Here is a 21,735-nt window from a genome sequence, read left to right as displayed (position 1 = left end):
CCACTTATCATGAAGGGAGATGTCATCATAGAAAGACAATGGAAAAAGGACTATAGTGCCTAACCTCCCTCCCCTTTCTTAGAAGTATTATAAAAAAAGAAGATCTCTGGGCTTTGTCAGCAGACCCCATACCTTAGCCTATAGATGGTAGCTCTACATCATGGGTGCTCTTCTCCCTGGAACGGTCCCTCTCTAAGTGTGTGCCACCTATTCGTGCACCCCACTAAATACCCAAGTACGCTATCCAAACAGCTGCATCAGTATGTTTTGTCTAAGGGCTAGGGACTGGCCAGAACAAAATAACAAGAAGCATTGTTATTCGACCTTGCAAATAATGTTCAGTCAAAATCCCAGGAACATTCAGAGAGCAAACACAGCGATGAGTTCTCATGTGAAAGCAGTCTTTGAAAATATTGCAAAAAATAAAGATGTGTAGTAACGTGTGCAAAGCAGCAGGCAAATTGCAACGTGCTCATGCTAAGTTAGTGAAAAACGACAATGTCCCTATGGGCTACGTGACACTGTTCAGCTGGGATCCTTGCAAGTATCTTCAGGAACGCAGTAATGTAGGCCTTCGCTAAGGAAAGCTCATGGCTGTACAATGAGAGGCGATGAGAAAAAAAAGGAGGAGTTGATGGCTGATTTTGAGTGTAAGATGTTGACTGCGAAAAGACAAATAGCGGAGATCGGGATATAGAATGTGTCTTGTTTGGCCAGCCAGGTTAGGAATTTCCCAGATTAGTCTCCTTCAGCATGTGTTTTTGCCCTATGAGCTTTATAATCAATACATCTCAGAGTCTCAATCAACTGAGCATGCCGCTCCTTAGCAGTAAGGAGCGCACCTTTAGGAGGAAGCAGCAGTCAGGGATGCTCTCTCCAAGTCCGTGAGGGAGTGTTCCCAGTTCCACTTGTTTTAAATGTATCCCATTCAACAAGAAACGGTTGGGCCACTGTTCTCGGCAAAGTAATTACTAATGTCCTCTTAAAGTTGCTACTGAAAGGACCGAAAGTTGGAATTGCCAGGTAGGGACCAGAGAGGTGTACCCAACCCAGGTAAGATGCAACATTAGTGGGTTGTGACTAAAGATGGTCTTGCAGAGATACTCAGTATTGTGAACCAGTAGTTTAATAGATGTGAGACAGAGGAAAAGGTCCAGATGGATGAGGAGATGGGACAGACAGGCGTGTGTGCATGAGGGGGGTAAGGTGGGTTAAAAGAATAATCCCGTATGTTTAGGTGAAAGGCCTTCCAGACATCTCTCTCCCATGACATGGATTTGACTGAAAGTCTACTTAGAGACTAAGTTATCATAAGGTCTCTGAACCTGAACTGAGGGTAACAGTATTATGACTAAGAAGGGGTGGGGGGTTGGGGCTTTTCAAAGTTTTAGACCCTGTCCCCAAAGAGATTTTCCTCCACACACTACTATTTTTAAGGAACCTTGCTGAATCAAATGAAACTAAGATACAAAGAGGCTCATGGCTGGGATATAGTAGTGTCCCAATTACTACTATACAAACAAGACTCAAACTCAATGTCTGCTCTATGTTATGACTATTTTTTATTAATTAAAACAGCAATAAAGCATACAGCAGGGAGAAAATGAGCAGGTGTGTGCCACCCTCTGGACAACAGATAGGACAAGATTTTTATAGTGATTACCTGTTAGTTTCTATTACATTGATTCTAACGTCACTGGCACTATCTGGAGTTGTGCTTAGTTCAACATGGAGACTTTCAGACTTGTCAGTTCCTTTTCTACAGTGTTTACAATCAGTCAGTTTAGTCTATTACAGAGAAGTGTGGGATAACAATCACGGACTGTGGCAGGCATTATATGTTTAACTCTGTGTCAATGGTTCATAGTACAAGACTGGATGCCTCAATGGGCTGAATGCAAGCCGCTCAGTTTCCAATAACCCACAAAGAAAAGGTGGTTTAAAATCCCATCTAGCCAAAACTCCTCCATTCAAACAGCGAGAGTCCCACCCAATACAGTCAATGGAGTATCTCACAGTCTGTGTCCATAGGCATGATAACTTTGGGTCTCGGCTACAAGTGTGCTTAAAAAAAAAAAGTTAAGGTTGATCTGGTTTATACTTTAAAAAGTGACAGACTAAACACTTAATCAGCATCCCCTAGGAAGTTCTCTTGAGGTATTTATCTTAAAGGGCCCACAGCTTCAATTACCAATAGTGATCATTTTTATCTAGTGGCAAGAAAACCCAATAGGACCAGTCACCAGCTGTCCCTTCAAACTGGACTTTTAAGCTTGGGATCAACCACCTTTACAAACAAGCATACGCCTTGAATTGTAATGGTTGGCCCAGAACAGTAATGGCCTGAGAGACTGTTAAAATGTTTCCAGAAACTGGGTGACTTGCTCTGGCAAAATAGGATCAGACATCCTGGCCCAGGAAGTGAAGGGATGGTAGCCAGGGGATCCACTGGCATTGAACATAGAAAGGGAAATAGTAGGTTCACCAGTGAAGATCCAGTTAAGAACTCTAAAGCTTCACGAGACAGGCACTGCTAGGCTTTATCTTTGCTTCACCAGGCCAGCTGCGCTGCAGTGATCTGTCATGATCGCTCCCGTGGGCAGGGCAGAACGGAACGCAGACCGAGAGAGAATCGCGCCGGGACTACATCACCCACAAGGCGTAGCGACCACGCTCCCCAACGTGACCGGGAGCGCGGCCGAACAAAAGACGGAGCAACGCAGGGGGGCGGTGCCAATGATTCGTTTTCAACCTGTAACCGGTCAACGGCCCGCGACCTGCATCGTCGAACCCCGCCGAGTTTCCCGAGCCTCGGACAGCCCGGATTCCCAGCCCTGAGCTCCACGCCGCCAGAAGCGCCGGACAGCCCGTGTCTCCAGTCCGACGCTCCACACCACCGGAGCTGCCCAAATCACCGCCGTCGCAACCTGCCGTGCGAGGTGAGTGATTTCACCGCTACCAACGCCCGAAGCGACCCCGGAGGTTCCGGGCCCCGCTCCTCTGCTCCATCCTGCTGGGCACGGGGGGGTAACGAGTGCCCTCCGTTCTCCCGCGCAGGATATTCTCCTGTTGTTTTGTCCTTTCTTTGGAGTTCCTCGAAGCGCCCCCTCAGTAACCGCTATCCCAGCGCTCCTCGGCCCCAAGGATTCCTGGGCTTTGAGTGGAAGCACCACCAGCGTTTACCGGGTGCTCCAGACCTCCATTTCCTCCTTGCATAAGCCTATCTTCCTGGCGCTCCTCGGCCCCACGGATTCCTGGGTCTTGAGTAGAAGCGCCCTCGTCGACTCCCGTGAAACTCAAAAACCGTATTTGGGTCATTTCACGGCCTGAGCCAGGAACAAGAGCGGAGTCAGATGTCGGCTTAGACCTCACCTGCTAGCTTGTGTCCTTGCCCCAGTGCATTCAACTGGACCGAGACCTTGACTAGGGCACTGATTCCAGCTCCACCCGCCAGGACGAGGCAGGTAACTCTGGGAACGTTGGGGAGCACTCTAGCCACAGGGAGAGAAGGAATAGCACCTAAACCCCCTCTTTGTCTCGTTTCAGGTTCTATCCCAGCTGACTCCTCCCTTCCTTCCCTCGCCCACCTGTCTCCCTCGCCCGAGGGTCTTTCATACGAATCCGGGTTGGGGACGGATGGGAGGGGGAACCCTCTATAGCATCAGCGTCATCCCGAGGAGAAAACCCAGTGTGCGCCACGACATGATCTTATGGCTGCTGGGAGATATGTTGTGTCACCAGTTCGATTTTCCAGTCAGCTGGGCCTATTTCAGACCTTCACAGATCAGGACAATTTCTCTCTTACGTGGGCTGTTTGAGCTACTCTTTTTGTAGAGGAGATAAGTTTCTCTTTTCCATGGATCTCCGAAACAAGGAATGTTGACAGGGTTGAGGCTGTCACCGGCCTGTGTAAGAGATCTGAAATGCTGCGGCTCTATCGAGATATTGTAGAAAATACTGGTTGGTCACAGCAAATGATTAGGACAAGCTAACACCATATTATTGAGCGAGTAGGGTAGACTGCTATAACACAGTGTTTAGCAATTAGGATAGACTAGGGGGCAATGGCACTAACCAAACCTACAGATTTCTTTTTTATGCCATATCCCATCCTCTTCAGACACTTCAAGATGGCCAGTTTACTTCCACCACCTCTCTGCAAATCTGTCTCCGAGAGCATCTTATCTACAGCACATCTAACCCCCACAGTTTATCTCAACCTAACAGATCTCTCTCCCAGGGCACATATACACTACCCCAAGAAGGATTCCATGGTATAACATTCAGTACTTACAGCTTGCTCCCGCACTTATTAGCCAAATGAGCATCTTGCCTTCTACATCTTTCACTCCGCCAGGGGATTCCTTGCTTTCTATAGAGCGGTATTCAATGGTAAACATTTTTCGCAAGACTTATTTTCCAGGGCACAATATTAAAGATTAAATAGATATCTTATAGATCTCAAGACATCTCGTACCCAGAACTTCACAAAGCCACTAGAATGTCACACACACACACACAAATAGGTGGAACAGCCCCATGACATTTTTATCAGACGCCTGTTAAGAGGTTGCAATGTCCAACCACCCATTCGAAGCACCGGTATTACAAGCATCTCCAACCATCTCCAACCTCCTTACAAGATTTTACCTCACAGATCACATATACATAAAGTAACTGATGACAGGTATAGCCTACCCACAATCCTTTCAACTGCCATTCAATAGGAGTGAGCAGAAAGTCGAAAGACCACCACACACCCTTTTAGAGCAACCTTATATCAGGCAACGCAATCTAGCCCCCCAAAAGAAGAACAGAGAAACATGAATGAATATAAATATGCTCCACTAGCAAAATCAACCAATAGCAGAAGAAATCTACAATCGCGCCCGCATACCAAAATAGGTAGCGAATACTGCACTATACAAAAACTGTGTTATATATCCTTAAGATTCTAACAACTGGAACAAAGTTGCACAATAAGCACCGCGATATTTAAAATACAGCCAGAGGGGGTTGTAAATTTCCACTGTTTTATTTTACATTGCAGGTTAAATACGATTTTAAAATGCTTTGATTGGCATAACTACAGCCTTGCGTTTGGTTCTAATTTTGGAATATAATGTTACTAGAAAATTGGTACCTTTGTGCTAGATAGTCTAAGGAAATACTGACTGTGTTACCACTTATTTTGCTAAAAACTAAGTTCTGAACGGTCTACTGAAAACCGACACATTTTTCATTTGTTGCAGATTAACATGAAGTTCAATTCAAAAGTAGCACTAAATAGTCAAATGAGCCCAATGAAGTCTCAACACTTGAGGAAAAGTACCAGCAGAGGACCTTTGTGAGTCTTGTCATTATTCAAGATAGTTGCCCACAGTTCCTTTGACCTCGACTTACTAATAGCGCTCAAATCAACCTTTTTTAGGTCTCGCGCCTAGCAATGCATTGTGCAGTGAGAGTCCTTTTGACCGGGGTTTCGAAACGGAGCCTGGAATCGCACACGCTCGTGCTTTTCCTTTTGGCTTCCGCTATTGGGCTATGATTACGTGTTTTTTTTAAACCGAGCACGCAATAGGCCAAAGGCGGGCGCATTGCTCTGCCCATGGCCTATTGGTGTCTGTTACGCGCACCAAAGCCCATGTGGTTTCAATTATCGTGCCCAGACACGGGCGTGATAATTGAAAAAACATGTTTCGCTGTGGCGTGCGCAAACACCACTCGCGGGCGTGGTTGTTTTCGCGATCGCTTTCACTGCGCAGTTGTCTAGTTAACATATGATGTGCAGGAGCAGGGCAAGGCCCTATGCGGTCAGTGTCTTCACTTGTGCTCCACTGCCAGCAGGGCCCTTATTAGTCTCTATAGTATTAATGCATGGTGTGAAACATCCGGAACTGAACATCCTTCTCCAATGTGTGAGAACATGATCATGTATGTGGTTTACCACTTGCATAAACAGCGCACTGTGCTCTTGTAGGTGTGATTTGTGTAACACAGCAGCATAGGCTGACAGCGCACAGTGATGGATAGCAGAGGCGCAACTAGAGCCACATTTCGGGGGGTGGGGTGGGCTGAATCTTTAAGCCATAGGCAGCGTGGAGCTGCAGGGGCTCTCAGAAGGGGTGAAACAACAGCAAGGCCTCATTAACATGCAAATGGTCTTTTAAAGACCTGTGAAGTGCCCGGGTGCGGCTGTGGGTGCCCGGGAAGCTGTCTCAGCCCGAGCTGACACACACGACGGGGGGGGGGGGGGGGGGGGGGGGGGGGAGGGCTGAAGCCCTTTGAGTCCAATGGGTGTTGCGCGCCTGATGGATAGAGTATTTTACTGTCCCTGGTCTGATATGCCAAAGTACATCCCTGTGCTGTCGTAGATGTCTATCATTTCGTTCATTTTCACTGTTGGAGCACGTTACTGATGTGAGATTTCCATCCCACTTTCTGCAGTGTCGGTGCTACAGCAGCTTCCCGTTCTGCCCTAGGTGTGATCTCCGTCAAACAGCATGCAAGAGCATGGTTCTGCTGTCACTGATAACAAACAACACACGACAGTCTGCAGTGCAAACGCATGGCCCTGGGATGTAGTCTACTGTGCTCCATGGTGTGCTGGGTCAGCGTTTAGCGCGAGGGTTTCATTAGTGTCCCATGGTGCACAGTAGCACAACGGGACCGTCTGCTGTGAGATTCGTACAAGACCGGGTGCCGCGGCACTACACTGCCCGCGCTGCGGCGGGACCCGCTCTCTCGGGGTGCAACGGCTGAGACTCACCTGGACGGCCTCGGCTGCTCCTCCCGCTTGTTGTCCACCAGCGTCAGGACGCAGTTGGTGAGCTCGGTCCAGTCGGCGTGCAATCCACAGCTCCAGCCTGTGGAGAAGTGTGAGAAGAGCCAGGTCTCCTTCTTGCCGGGCCGGTGGCAGGTGCACTTCTTGTGGCTGGCTGGCCGGCCTTGCACTCGCACGGCTGCTGCAGTTGGATGTTCCGCACCAGGTGGCGCCTTAATGTAAAGTTTAATCTCTTGCTTTGCGGTTGGGCGTTAAACTTTACATTAAGGTCCTGAGGAAAATGAACTTTGGGGGGGGGGTGAGGGGGTGTTGTGAAGATCTTGCAAAGGACACCAAACGTTATTAGCAAAAATAGAAATGCTCTTCCTTTGAAGACTTTGAATTTGACTATAAATACACAGTGGCGATCGCCACTGTTTAATATAAATAGATAGATGAGTTGGCAAGCAATGTAAGTGTAGCATCAGCTCTGTAGAGAATACCATAAGTCTGAGGCATTTGGGGGATTTGGGCTGACGTGGTTAAAGTGTTTGACATGTTAAATAGACTGACTGATCAGAACAACTGTAAGTCATTGTTTTATTTATGCACAAATTATTTCCAGACTGTAAAACACAGACATTACACCTTTTTCATGTTGGGGCAACCCAGTCATGCTCTTGACACCCCAGCTACCTTGGGTCCTTGGTGGAAAAGCCCAGCCGGAGCTTTCCGGAAAAAAATGATCCCTGCTCCACCATTTCGCAGCCAGTCAAAGACAAGCTACTTGAAGGCCCATCAAGAGATAAGAAATTAGTATTATGTTATTCCTTGCATAATTAATGTCCAGAACATTCTAAAAAAAGCACCGGACATGAATAATTTGTCTCTTGGCGAGCCAGCTCTCTTTGAATTTGAAGTACACTGCCTTCCTCAATCTTGCCGGTGACAGTACCAATCTGCTGCTAATTTCTTAATACTCAAAGTGAATGTGGTTCTCTTTTACATGGGTATTTAGAACAAAGATTTTACTATGGGTATTCTGTTTTACCATGATAAACTTCGCCAGTAAGCAGTGGCGCTGGTGACCATTAAATGTGATGGAGCTTAATTCTTGGTTTGAATTCCAGTGAGCAAGACTTACTTGGAGGGTTCGGGGTAGAGGGGGTTTGCTCACATTAGCTTACAGTCAGTCTTAATCTCTCACTTATTCTCACTCTGTGTTAGTCATTTACTCTCATTGACACTTGCAGTCACTTTAGCTTATTGTAACTCAGTTTAACGGAGTTGTGAAGGCTCACCCATTCTCACTCTGACACACTCATTCTCATTTACTCTCACTCATTCTAAGTCTGACTCAATCTCACTCTGACTCACTGACTCACTTTGTCTCACTTGGTTTCACTCCGTTTCACTGACTCAGTCATTCTCACTAAATCTCACTCATTCTTACATAATTTCCCTGAGTCTCCCCATAATTCACTCATCCTCCCTTATTCACTCAGTCCTACTCATTCTAATGTGATCTCACTTTCACTCACTCACTCCCACTCTGTTCCACTCAATCCCACTCGTAACCGCTCAGTGTAACTCACTTAGTCTCACTGTGACTCAGTCTTACTCATTCACAGTCAGCCTCAGTCATTCTCACTCTCACTGATCCAGTCATGCTCATTCTGATTAACTCATTCACACTCATTCTGACTCACTCACTCAAACACAATCAATTTCACTAAGTGTGACTCATTCTCTGACTCACTAAGACTGATGCTTTACTATTACATTAACAGGGTAATGCTTTAAAGATAACGGCAGAGTGCCACGATTGCTTCAAAAGTAAATAAATAGAAACTTAAAGGTGTGTGGACGCTGCGTTTGTTTTCCATTTATTTACTTTTGTAGCAATCACAGCACGCTGTGCTTTATCTTTAATTGTTTCAAGCTACAGCCCAAGTGCCATCATTACTAAAAAAGTAAACAAATGCGCTTTAGCTTTTAACATTTAAAGTTAAACCGTGGTATGTCATCATTGCTACAAAACTAAATGAATTTTAAAAATGCGTCGTATGAAATCACATTAGTTATGGACACAACGCCTTCAGCTTTAAAATGGCAGCGGCGCTTTTGTTTTATTCTACACGGCTTGTCAAAACAACCTTTACTACACTTTAATGTGGAGTATAGTAAAAGTTGTTTTTGGCGAGTCGCGTAGAACAATTCAAAAGCACAGCCACCATTTTAAAGCTGAAGGTGCTGCTCATTTTTAGGTCTCGCCTTGCTATCGCGTAAGCGAGACTATTGTAAGGGGCTTTTAAAAGTGCTCCCAAAAAGCGGATTGCATGGCTAGCACGCGCACAATCACACGCATCGTGCCACCATGCAATCCGCTTTTTGGGAGCACTTCAAAGGGTCCGCTCCCCCGCCTGGAATGCGCTCCCCCGCCCCCAAGCGCGCGCCACGCTCCGCCGGGCTGGTCTTTTTTTTGTGTTTTTTTTTACTTTAATCGCGAGGCGCACGTGCGGCCAATGCTTGTTGTTAGTGTGCTAGGCTAGCTAGGTGAAGTGGTAGTGTTTGGCCTAAATAAATCCATGCATGACAATTTATAAATGCAGCTAATTTTAGAACGGAACCCAAGTCCATGCATGCGTCATGCATTCAAGCACAAAGGATGTCAACAGTCTTCCCTCATAAAAAAAAAAACACGTCGTACTCAAGCTGGTGCATTTAGCAGCACTGGAAGGCGAGTGGCTCGAGCTCAAGTCTTGTCATAAATAAATGCAGCGTTTTAAATAGCACTAGAGCGGAGTCCACGTCTGTGCCAGGCTGACCAGACCACGGATGACCCCCCTCTCCCCAGGCTGAAGAGAAACATTCCCCCATGCTTCAGCAGCGCTGTCTTGGAAGGTGCGCGGCGCGAGCGTCGCGCTCAAGTCTGGTCACTTTGCTTTTTCTTCCTCCATAATGTTTACAAAAAGCAAACAAATCACCATGGACAAGAAACACATCGTAGTGTTGGCAGAAATTCGATCTCTCTCCTTTGTATACTCATCCAAAACAAAGCAGAGAGTTCATGGGTCACCGATCTCTATTTCCAATTGCAGCGTGAGCACGTTTTGGAAGACGGCTGCTCACATTTGTCACTTTGATATAGGCACTTGTAGAGTGGCCTTACTATAGTGCAAGCCTCCGAACAAGCGTCACCCGTCTTCCCTCATAAAAAAAAACACGTCGTACTCAAGCTGGTGCATTTAGCAGCACTGGAAGGCGAGTGGCTCGCGCTCAAGTCTGGTCATAAATAAATGCAGCGTTTTAAATAGCACTAGAGCAGAGTCCACGTCTGTGCCAGGCTGACCAGACCACGGATGACCCCCTCCCCCCAGGCTGAAGAGAAACATTCCCCCGTGCTTCGGCACCACATCTTCAACAAAGCCAGCAGCTCCATCGCACCCCATCTGCGCAACGTCATCAATCTCTCCCTCGAGACCGCGACCTTCCAAGAAACACGCGGAGATCAACGCCCTACTCAAAAAACCCAAGGCAGAGACCTCAAGAACTTCCGGCCCATCTCGTTGCTCCTGTTCCCGGCCAAGGTCATCGAGAAGATCATCAACAGACAGCTAACTCCATACCTCGAAGAAAACAGAATCCTGGACCCCTCCCAGTCAGGGTTCCGCAGCAACCACAGCACCGAGACCACCCTCATCGCCGCCACCGGCGACATCAGGACACTGCTGGCCAACAATGAGACCGCGGCCCTCATCCTCCTGGACATCTCCGCTGCCTTCTACACCGTCTGCCACCGCACACTACGCACACGCCTCCACGCCGTAGGGATCCGAGACAAAGCCCTGGAATAGACCACCTCCTTCCTCTCCGGCAGAACCCAGAGCGTCTGCATCCCCCCCATTCCGATCCGAAGCCTCCGAGATCATCTGCAGCGTACCCCAGGGTTCCTCCCTCAGTCTGACAAAATAATCTCCTACGCTGACAACACTCAACTGATCCTCTCCCTCACCAAGGACCCCATCACCGCCAAAGCCAACCTCCACGAAGGAATGAAGGCTGTCGCCGACTGGATGAAGACCAGCCGACTGAAGCTGAACACGGACAAAACGGAGGTCCTTATCCTCAGCTCCAACCCTTCAGCCTGGGACGACTCCTGGCGGCCGACGGCACTGGGGGCAGCCACGACACCCACTGACCACGCACGCAACCTGGGAATCATCCTCGACTCAACGCTCTCCATGACCAAGCAAGTCAATGCCGTCTCCTCCTCCTGCTTCAACCCCCTCAGCATGCTCCGCAAGATCTACAGGTAGATCTCGACAGATACAAGAAGAACATTCACCCAGGCCCTTGTCAGCAGCAGACTCGACTACGGAAACGCCCTCTACGCGGGAGCCCCGACCAAGCTCATTAAACGACTGCAACGCATCTAAAACACCTCGGCACGACTGATCCTCGACGTACCATACCACGGCCACATCACCCCCCTCCTGAGAAACCTGCACTGGCTGCCTGTCAACAAGAGGATATCCTTCAAGCTCCTCATCCATGCACACAAGGCACTCCACAAGACCGGCCCAGCCTACCTCAACAAACGTCTTTCCTTCTACAACCCCAACCGCCAGCTCCGCTCCGCTCCGCCGACCTCGCACTCGCCACCGTCCCGTGCATCCGAAGAACAACCACAGGCGGGAGGTCCTTCTCCCACCTCGCCGCCAAGACCTGGAGCACCCTCCCACTGAGCCTACGACAGACCCAAGACCTGCTGACCTTCAGGAGGCGACTCAAGACCTGGCTGTTCGATCAGTAGCGGTTTCCCCCCAGAGCCTTGAGACCCTCACGGGTATGTAGTGCGCTCTACAAATGTTGATTGATTGATACAAACTTCTAATAAGCATACTTTCACTCAACCCCACAGATTACCAGGCACACAATTCAACTCGAAACATTTCCAATACACACCACATAATTCCACACCAAACAACATATTTCAAAAACACAATAAAATTCCACAACACACCGTATACCCATAATACACACCACAAATTTCCACATCATGCCACAAAAAATTTAAAAGCACACCACATAAATCAACTCTACAAGATGCCTCTCCACAATACCATTCCACATAATAACCTCCATAACACACAATTTGACAAAATAAATCCAGTACACTTAGTACCATTTAATTACTATCCACATAATGCGACAGCACACCATGCCACATATTTCAACTACACAATGCCACACCATACCACACAATTCCAAGACACAATTGCACAACAAAAATTCAAATACAACCCATCTTCCCCACTGACTTCCACCCACCCTGTCATCTCTCTACCACACAACCACTGCCCTCTTACTGCCACTACCCCCTCTCATCTTATAATCCCACTGCCCCCTCTCATCCCTCCCTCACACTCCCTCTCTTCTCTCTATATTGCCTGCTCACACAGTCTACCTTCTTGTACCTCCTCGCTCTGTGTACTGGTCCACCTCTAGCCTCCCCCACCTCTGGGTGCCCACCCCCCCTCTTTCTCTCTCTCTCTCTCTCTCTCTCTCTCTCTCTATTTCTCTCTCTATCTCTCTCTCAATCTCTCTCACCCCTCTCTCCCACACTCTTCCTGTCTCTCTCATGTGGTTAACTTCAGGTGTTCGAGCACAATTTCTTTCCTGTGCCTTTTCAAGGTTTCCATTCCTCAAACCCACTCTCTCCTCCTCTTCTTGGGGTGTCTTCTGCGTACACAGGCACTCTCTCTTTATGCGTTTGTGGCCTGCTCTCCCTTTCTGTCTCGCACACTCCTACTCCTTGGTATGGAGTCTATTCACCACTTTGTGCACAAACTACCTATCCCTCTCTATCTTCCTTTCTATTCTGTGCAGTTCCCACGCCTATCTATTCACCATACCACATAATTCCACTACACAAATACACTACACACCACTCAATTCCACCCCACATAATTCCAATCCAACCCACATAATTCCACTCCACACCACATATATACACTCCAAAACAAAACAAAACACATGGGTAAAAGACATTGTCATTTACAACACCAATAGCTCTAACTTTTGCAAATACGAGACCTATTGCATTGCAAATGCTTGTTTTTAGAAGTTAAGAAATCGTGACTATTTTTAGGTCTTGCCTGACCCAGCGCATGCGCTGGTCTGGCGAGACTTATTGAGAGGGCTCCAAAAAGTGCTACCAGACCAGCCTAGAGCTACAGTGCATGTGCGCGGGTGCGCGCTTTACCGTGCATACTTTCACTTTCGCGGCCACTTTGATGTTTGATCGTGATCACTTTCACGGCCGCTTTGCATAGCCAATAGGTCTCACTTTTGGGACCTTATAAGTATTTAGTTATGCAACTGTTGCATAGCTAAACACTTATAAGGTCCCAAAGGCGAGACCTATTGGCTATGCCAATGCTTGTTTCCAAATTGTTGCGTTTGGTGGTGAGCAGAGTGTGATGAGCAGAGGTACCACCTTAAGCACTCTCGTCCATTAACTGGACACGAGCAGAAATGCTGGTCTCTTTATTTTTTATAAGTTAAGCACTGAACCAGAGAGTGACCTGTTAGCCATGTTCCATCTCAGATTGCTAGTTTCCACCCACCCTTAGGGTTTTGTATCGCTTTTTTTTTTTACTTCATTTTTCCAAAATCCTTGCTGACAATAGACACTTTTTACTGTGCTTTTCGTACTTAGTTGGCACTGTTGCGTGGGTCACGACAGCTTTGATAGGCAAGGGGCGTGTCCTGTCTTTTAGCGTCAGATGACTCGATCCGACGGGTTTGCTTCACTGCAGCAGAGGTGGGCAAAATCCTGGGTGGGTGCCTATGGACTCTGCTCTGCTGAAGCGAAATGAGTACTTCCCAGGCCCTGCGTGGTGGCAGGAGTGCACAGGGCCTTCCCAGTGCACAGCATGGCCGGTAGAGAAGTGATGTCACTCACTAGTGGGACAAAGATTACTGGCGTTTTACCTCACAGGTCAGTCATTCCTTCACGCTGCGCCTGCCCCTGGGCTCTTCCCAAATGCAGAGCTCGCTGCCTAGGTTTCAACGGTATGTGACTGAAGCAAGTAAACATTGACCTCCTGCAGCCCGAGAGGTTCCTTAAACATGGTGGCGTCATCTTCAAACTTCTCACATGGAATACCCAGGTTGTACTCCTCTGTGTACGCATTTTTTTTGATTAGGCCAGTTATGTCCCTCTTGCACGGCTTTTGTAGTACCCACATTGGTCGCTCGAAAGTACTAAAAAAAAAAAGCATTTGCAATGTAGTAGTTCTCGTATTACTGAAAGTTTAAGCTATTGGCATTGCATTATTATTAGCAACGCCAATAGCTCAAACTTTCAGTAATGCGGGACCTATTGCATTGCAAATGCTTGTTCTTAACTTACATTTGAAGAATAGCTCCAAAACAGTAAAATTAAGTTCCATACTCAAACTATGTGAGTGAAGTGAAGGTTTAAGAGAAGAACTGCAGCAGATTTGAAAGCGCAGGCCACATCTGGCAACCAGAATTAAAAAATAATGAAGTTAGTCAACAGGGTGGAGGTGGAGGAAGGCGTGTTTGAAACGAAAGAGTGGGGAGAAAGAACAGAGAAGCCAAAGCACTCTGTTTTAAGGGTTTTCCCACTCTACCTTACCATCCCTATTCATCCCCTTAGGTAATGGTTGTTTCTTACCGTGCCGGAGTTCTCAGGGCCAACAGCAATTCCAAACTCGGTGCGAATAAAAGTGTTGTTGATAAGGGAGGTGATTTCACTAAAAGTCTTCCCAAAATCATCGCTAGGAATTAAACAAATGCAAGCAAAAAAAAGGGTCAATCATCATTGTTATTTGTGAATTTTAATGCCACATCTATCCTGCCCATTACCACAAGCAGCACTGGTCTCTCTTCATGCACCATTAACCTACTAAATATCTCAAACCAGCCATAACATTAATATGGGTAAACAAGTGCCTGCATTGCTACCCAAAATAGGGTTTGAACACAATTCAAATGACCAACTCCTCTCTTTGCACAGTGCACTTCAAACAGAACTTTAACTTATTAACCACCAACACCTGCATGTCTCAAATGGAAGCCTCTCTTACCTGCGGTAGAGTTTGGACTGACCAAAGCTCATAATCAAGAACGGCATTTGGAATGTGGTCAATACAAGGATTACCTAAAGAAAATAAAGTAAGAAGACAATGTGAGGCAGTAAAGCATGCATGAAGTAATTTAGCATTCAAGACTCCCCAGTGACCCAGTAAATAAAAGGGTCAGGGACTCCTTTATGTAAACAATGTTACATTGCGAACAAAGGCTGTTTTGGGGCACTTGAACTCAAAACAGCCAATAAGGGGGGGGGGGGGGGGGGGGGGAAGTGTGTGTGTGTGTGTGTGTGTGTGTGTGTGTGTGTGTGTGTGTGTGTGTGTGTGTGTGTGTGTGTGTGTGTGTGTGTGTGTGTGTGTGTGTGTGTGTGTGTGTGTGTGTGTGTGTGTGTGTGTGTGTGTGTGTGTGTGTGTGTGTGTGTGTGTGTGTGTGTGTGTGTGTGTGTGTGTGTTCACTGAAAAAACCATAGGTTTCACACATGTTATAGTTAGCGGAAATTTTACTGATAAAAAACCAATGAAATTCCCCCGTTATAGTTAGTGCAGGCAACTATAACTCACGCGACCGCAATCCTCTGCTGATGCTAATACTGTATTTAGACACTTATTTGCCCATGTCTTCTTCCATAAATTTTTAGCTATACATATATTACAAATATTTTTTTTTCATAAAGACACATATGTCATCAGCAGAAGATTGCGGTCGCGTGAGTTATAGTTGCCTGCACTAACTATAACGGGGGAATTTCATTGGTTTTTTATCAGTAAAATTTCCGCTAACTATAACATGTGTGAAACCTATGGTTTTTTCAGTGAATTTGCAAGGTTTTTTAAATGCTAATTCCTAACTATAACGTGTGTGAAACCTATGGTTTTTTCAGTGAATTTGTACGTTTTTTTAAATGCTAAGTTACTTTACGCCATTCGTGGCGTGCGCGCCCACTTAACGCAGTTCGTTCCGTGCGCGCACGGTGCGCTTCGCGCACCGTGCGCGCACAGTGAGCACGCGGTGCGCTTTGCGCACCCCGCGCCCACAGTGAGCACGCGGTGCGCTTTGCGCACCCCGCGCCCACTTTACGCAGTTAGTGCCGTGCACGCACGGTGGGCACGCGGTGCGCTACGCGCACCGCGTGCCCACGTTACGCTAGATGGGCCATGTACGCACGATGCACTTCGCGCACCGTGCGCACATGGAGGACATATGATGCACTTCGTTTTGAAATGTAATATTTTAATTTTTCACACCTGTTATAAGCCATGCACAAATGGTGCCCTTCGGGCACCGTTTGCACACGGGGTGGGGAGAGTGTGGATAATTTTTTTTTTTTTATATTTTTTTACCGTACGCGTACGGTAAGCGTAATCGGCGAAATTAGCGAAAAAATAAAAATTCAGTTTTTGGCCTTGGGGGATCTTTGGGGACTCCGTCAACATGGCTAGGTGTTTTGGAGCTGTCCAAACAGCCCCTTTACATGTTTTTGTGCTTTGTATTTTAATCCACACTCTCAGTGCGAGAGAGAAAATGGCGGCCGCCGCTTCCTGGTTTCGGCCGATTCGAATGTTTACTAAGATCTAAGAGCCAATCAGAATCGGGCTCGCGCACGCCACCGTACGCGTACGGTAAGCGTACCGGAAGCGCACCGTAAGCTGGCTCAGATATATATATTGATTTAAAGGCTATTTTCTCAGAATCTACTGAACAGATTTACACCAAACCTACAAAAGGCACTTCCTTGACCTGAGGACTACCTCTCTGCCAAATTTCTAGTAATTCTGTTCAGCCGTTCGGGCTGTAGCTGTGTCTAAAGGTCCTATGGAAAAATGCATGGGAAAAACGCGTTTTGGGACCCCCCTTTTATCTCAGCCCCCGCTTGACGAATCCCCCCGAGACTTTCAGGGTAGGAGCGGAGCGTAGCGCCCCACCTATTTTGAAAAATTCGCGAGGATTCGTCGACCGGCGCCAAAGTTATTCAAAATAGAATGTTGCGGATTTCCTATGGAAACGTGGTCCTAACTATAACTACCTACTGGCGACCGCCAGTAGGTAATATATATATATATATATATAGCTGGCAACAGCCGCCAGGGAGAGGCCTCGCCACTAACCTCTCTGCCCAAACATTCTTTGTTTGGATGATGCTTACTTCCTTAAAACATTAATTTTCAGTGACAGTCACTTTCTGCTCTAAGTGAAATAACTGGTTTACATAAAACTGGCTTAATACACAGTCTGATGCTCTGGTACGTCCTTCCTTCCTGTGCTGAGCATTCCAATCCAGAACATGTTTATGTGGTGATGTGGGTTCTAGAATACTCCACATGCAACGACGACCATTTGAAGGAACGATACAGTGAGGGGCAACAGCTTTCTTGTTGCTGCCCCATATTACAGATTTGAATAAACACATTTATTTACTTACTTGGAAGTCTCCGACTGCAAATTCTTCCATTCAACACTGGCGACGAGTAACTGACAGACCCTACAACAGTATTTCTGGAGACACACTGAAGTTCTTCGTTCCAGCACCCAATGAAGATAAACCCAGTGAAGTAATCTTTTGTGGGGGCAGTCACTGCATTTATTTTGGAATAAGCTTTTTCTGGCAATCATTTTGATCATTTGCTTTGTGATCAGCATCATTTGGGCATCACCCACGTTCGGCAGCCATTTTTATTTGGTCATTTACCCACTGCTGCTATTAAAGACAGTGTTACGTCTGTCATGTCAGCTGCCATTTTTGGATTGGGCATCGGCCCATATCCACTATCACTGCTGCGGTTAGACAGTGTGTACTACATCGGTCACGTTCAGCGACCATTTTGGATTGGTCATCGGCCCATGCTCATCGTGTTACTTCATCACAAAACCTGTCACATTTGGCAGACATTTGAACTGGGCATCGGCCAACTGCAGTCTTAATTAAGGTTACAGCTATTTTCCTTTAGTTAGACTTCAATTGACTTTGGGGGACAAAATTGGCTATTATCAGTCAATTCTACTAGTCATTTTTGTTTGGAAAATCTGTCAGAAATACATACGTTACTGAGTATTAGGTATATTTTGTTTCTCCATTATCCTCCATTTTCTTGTGCGAATTCATTATGCAATCAATTAATCCACCACCACTATTTCTACAATTCCCAGGAGAACCTCGCATCAGGTGGAAAGAAGGGTTCAGAGCATTTAGTGCGTTTCTGGGAGCTATAGATTTAAACCGGACAGGAAAAGATGGCTTCTGGAACACTCTTGGTTTAGAGAGCCAGGAAGTTCTCGAAAACCTGCCAATGCTCGTTTCAGATGACTTTGAGGATGAATTGAACAAGTATGAAGAAGCAGGGAAAACACTTGAAATAAATTTTTCTAAACCACCCAATTTAGTGGTTAGGAGGCATAAATGTTGCTCTCGGGTACAACAGGCCAATAAAACCATAGACATGTATGTGGCATCTTTAAGAGAACTGGCTTCCAAATGTGAATTCACAAATTTTACAAAGCAGCTAATTAGTCACTAGATGTTTCAATAAGAAAATTCAAGAGAGACTTCTGATGTGTAAGGCTCCTTCTTTGGATGAGGCAACTGACACTGCCAATAGCATTCAAAATTCTAAATAATTTGACACGGTTTTGAACAATCCTTCAGAAGACACAATGTGCACTTTTAAAAATATGAAATCAAATCCTGAAAAGAATACCATGTTTAGAAAGAACAATAGCTATTCTGAGAGCATATGTTTTAGATGTGGGAGAAAAAGTCATAGCATCTTTTACATTTTGTAAAGCAACGAGGGAAAGATGTATGAAATGTGGAAACATTGGGCATTTCATCAGTCTGTCGTTCTTCTAGGGCCCCCCCATTAAAGTTAACACAGTAGCTGATTTGCAAGAAGACCCAGCGTTAAGTAACAAAATAAATAGTCTGGCATTGTGTGTGAATGTCCATGAGACTGATGTTCCCCTGGATAAAGATCCTATTCAGGATCTCTGTGTTAAGGGTGTTATAGTTCCTTCAATGACAGATTCTGGGCAAAGGTCACCATTATTTCACAGACCACCTTCAATAAGAAGGGCTTACAACGTCATCTTAGGAAGGATAGTGAGTTTTCGGTGTGGGTGCTGCTGAGTATCTTGGTCATGTGGTCACTAGGAATAGGATCAAACTGAGACCAGGAATTTTGGAGGCAACTGAGAAGGTGCCCACTCCCATAGATTGTGAACAATTGTTAGCTTTCCTGGGTATGTGCGAGTTCCATTTAACATTCATTCAAAAGGTTGCAAACCATTGATGAGCCCATGTACAAGTTGCTAAAACAATGTCCAGTTTGTGTGGGGTAAGAAGAAGCAATAAGCTTTTACCTCAATCAAGTCACTTCTTATTCAGGCTCCACTTTCAAAATCGTATGTTCCCAGCAAAATATTGTGTCACTGTTGATGCCAGCAGTGTGGGGCTGGGGGCGATTCTATCACAGAGACTGTGATGACCACACCATCACCTTTGTTTCCCACACATTGAAACACCATGAGTAATAGAAAGAGAAATGCTCGCTTGTACATGGGTGATTGATAAGTTTAGACCATACAGTTGGGGAACAAAGTTTCCTCTACAGATAGACCATACACCGCTGGTCCAAATTCTGCATGGCAGTAATGTTAATTTGTCTCAAACCACTGCAAGATTGGTACGTTTGAGTACTAAACTGTTAAAATATGATTTTGAAGTGAGACATTTTCCTGGCAGCAAAAACAAAAAAGGGGATGTATCTCTTGGTTGCCTGTTAGTGAAGATTCAGAGACTATGGTTTCTGTTGAGCAAGATGAAGAAGGCCCCAAATGTCTGGGTGCGAGTGTTTCATAAATGTCTTGTAGACATGTGAGCGAAGATGAATGGAAAAAAGAGCTGTCAGATGATGGCAAGCTTGCCAAAGTCATGAACTAAGTGATGAACGGCTTGCTGCATGAGAATAATCTTCCCTGTCAGTATCAAACAGTAAGGTGCTGCGTGAGCTTTCATTAGAAAAGGGTTTATTACTTCACAATGGCTAACTGGTTGACAATTGCAAAATGAGAAATAGGGTGTTGGGGCCATCTCATGAGGGACATCGCAGCAGGACTGCTAGTAAGAAGCCGTTGAGAGAAAACGTTTGCTGGGCTCCAATGGATAAGGATGTTGAGTGTTGGATTAAGTTAAGAGATATGTTGTGTATAAAGATAATCACAAGGGCCTGCAATGCTGGACTCCTCCAATGGAGGGGGTAGAGTACCCCCAGTGACGCAAGGGAAAGATCAAGCGTTTCATTTCTAGGGCCTTTCCAGGTACTGCCATTGCTTTATAGGTATGCCATTTTCATGGTAGACATGTCTCAAAGTGTTTGGAGGTAAGAGTTTTGAGGGAACCCAATATTAGGAGTGAGATTGAGTTTTCTACAGATATGTTTTCTAGGGAAGGCTTTCCTTTGGAAATTGTCACAGAGTGTAATTTGAATCACGTGAGATGAATAATGTGGTGTGTGATGCTGGTATTAAGCACAAGAAGTGCAGTCTGTATCATCCCCAAAGCAAATGCCAAGTGGAAAGGATGAACAGTTTAGTCAGTGAATTCATCAGAGGTGCTGTCAATTCAGGGTTGTCTTTTCAATATGCCATGAGAGCAATGTTGTGGACATATCGTAATTCACCACACCGCGTCACTGGTGTTACGACTTTTATAGCTTTGAGGAGTCGCAATGTGTGTGATATGCTACTTACCAAGTGGCTCACCATGTTTAAGGAAGCGATGAGTGTGCTGCCTGAAAAAAACTGTGCACAGATCTTTGATAGAGCAAGAAACATCATCAAGTGTAGTCATGCTAAAAGTAAGAGCAGATATAATGTCTCTAGGAACACAAAAGGCAGGTTTTGGGTGATTGGAGATCCTGTACGAGTTAGGTTACCCAGTAATCACATTTTGAAAGGGCATCAGAGGTTTGGTCGTGTACATAGAGTGGTGTAGATAAGTGCTGATGGATGTTCAATAAGACTGGACTATGGTCAGTGGTGGAACTGTGAACGTGTGGTCAAAGTGAAGCACAATGAAGTCGACTTGCCTGACAATGGTGATACTGCTCAGCTTAATGATATAGCTGATGATATCAGTGTTACCAATGACCAGACTTTAAGGTATAAAGCCACATCTGACAAGGATTGACTTACCCATCAGAGGAGACAAATTCAGCGAAGAGGTCGTTGACTTCCTTCGAAGTATAAGGATTTTGTTTTGTCCCGATTCAATGGTGTATTGAGGATTCTGCTTTGGTTTGATCTCTTTATATGTGGAATATTAATTGTAATATTATTTAAGAGACACATACATAGGTCATGTTTTCAGTTTTCTGGATCATGTTTTCAGCTTTCCTTATTGTTGCAATTTATTTTGTTTGAGTTTGGTTGGGAGAAAAGAGGTGTGTTATGTTTGGCGCATGTGTCCTTCCTTCGCATGCTGAGCATTCCAGAACACAGTTGTGTGGCAATATGCGTTCTGGAATGACTCACACCAAGTCCGACCATTTGAAGGCATGACACGGTGGGTTCAACTGCTTTCTTGGTGCTGCCCCATCTTACCGATTTGAATAAATACATTTATTTACTTACTTGGAAGTCTCCGACTGCAGTCTCTTCCATCCGACATACACCACCCGACATACACCACTGGATCAGTTTAAAAAAGCTTATATACCAGATGACTACTTTAGAAAGATGGAATTTTTAGCTCCTGTCATATGGTAAACAAACTACTTGAAATGACCTAACTGCCTCAACTCTTTTAAAGATAACATGCTGTGTTTGAGATCTTTGTTCACCAAACCCATAGTTTA

At 45.8% G+C, this 21,735-nt stretch overlaps 1 protein-coding gene across 4 annotated transcripts in view; it reads right to left on the bottom strand.

Annotated features, from left to right (window-relative positions):
* The window catches only part of LOC146871072 (sortilin-like), a 947,375-nt gene that overhangs the window by 606,964 nt on the left and 318,676 nt on the right, over nt 1–21,735 (bottom strand). For all 4 annotated transcript variants that reach the window (XM_085650259.1, XM_085650260.1, XM_085650261.1 and 1 more), the window contains 2 exons: nt 14,884–14,957; nt 14,472–14,574 (listed from right to left, as the gene is read on the bottom strand). In XM_085650259.1, the coding sequence (XP_085506385.1) occupies nt 14,472–14,574; nt 14,884–14,957 (177 nt within the window). The remainder of the gene's footprint in view (nt 1–14,471; nt 14,575–14,883; nt 14,958–21,735) is intronic.

Source organism: Triturus cristatus, chromosome 1_1, assembly GCF_964204655.1.
Source record: "Triturus cristatus chromosome 1_1, aTriCri1.1, whole genome shotgun sequence".
In the NCBI taxonomy this organism is placed as follows: Eukaryota; Metazoa; Chordata; class Amphibia; order Caudata; family Salamandridae; genus Triturus; species Triturus cristatus.
Note: the sequence above shows the minus strand (reverse complement) of the source record. Positions and strands in the feature narration are given on the sequence as shown.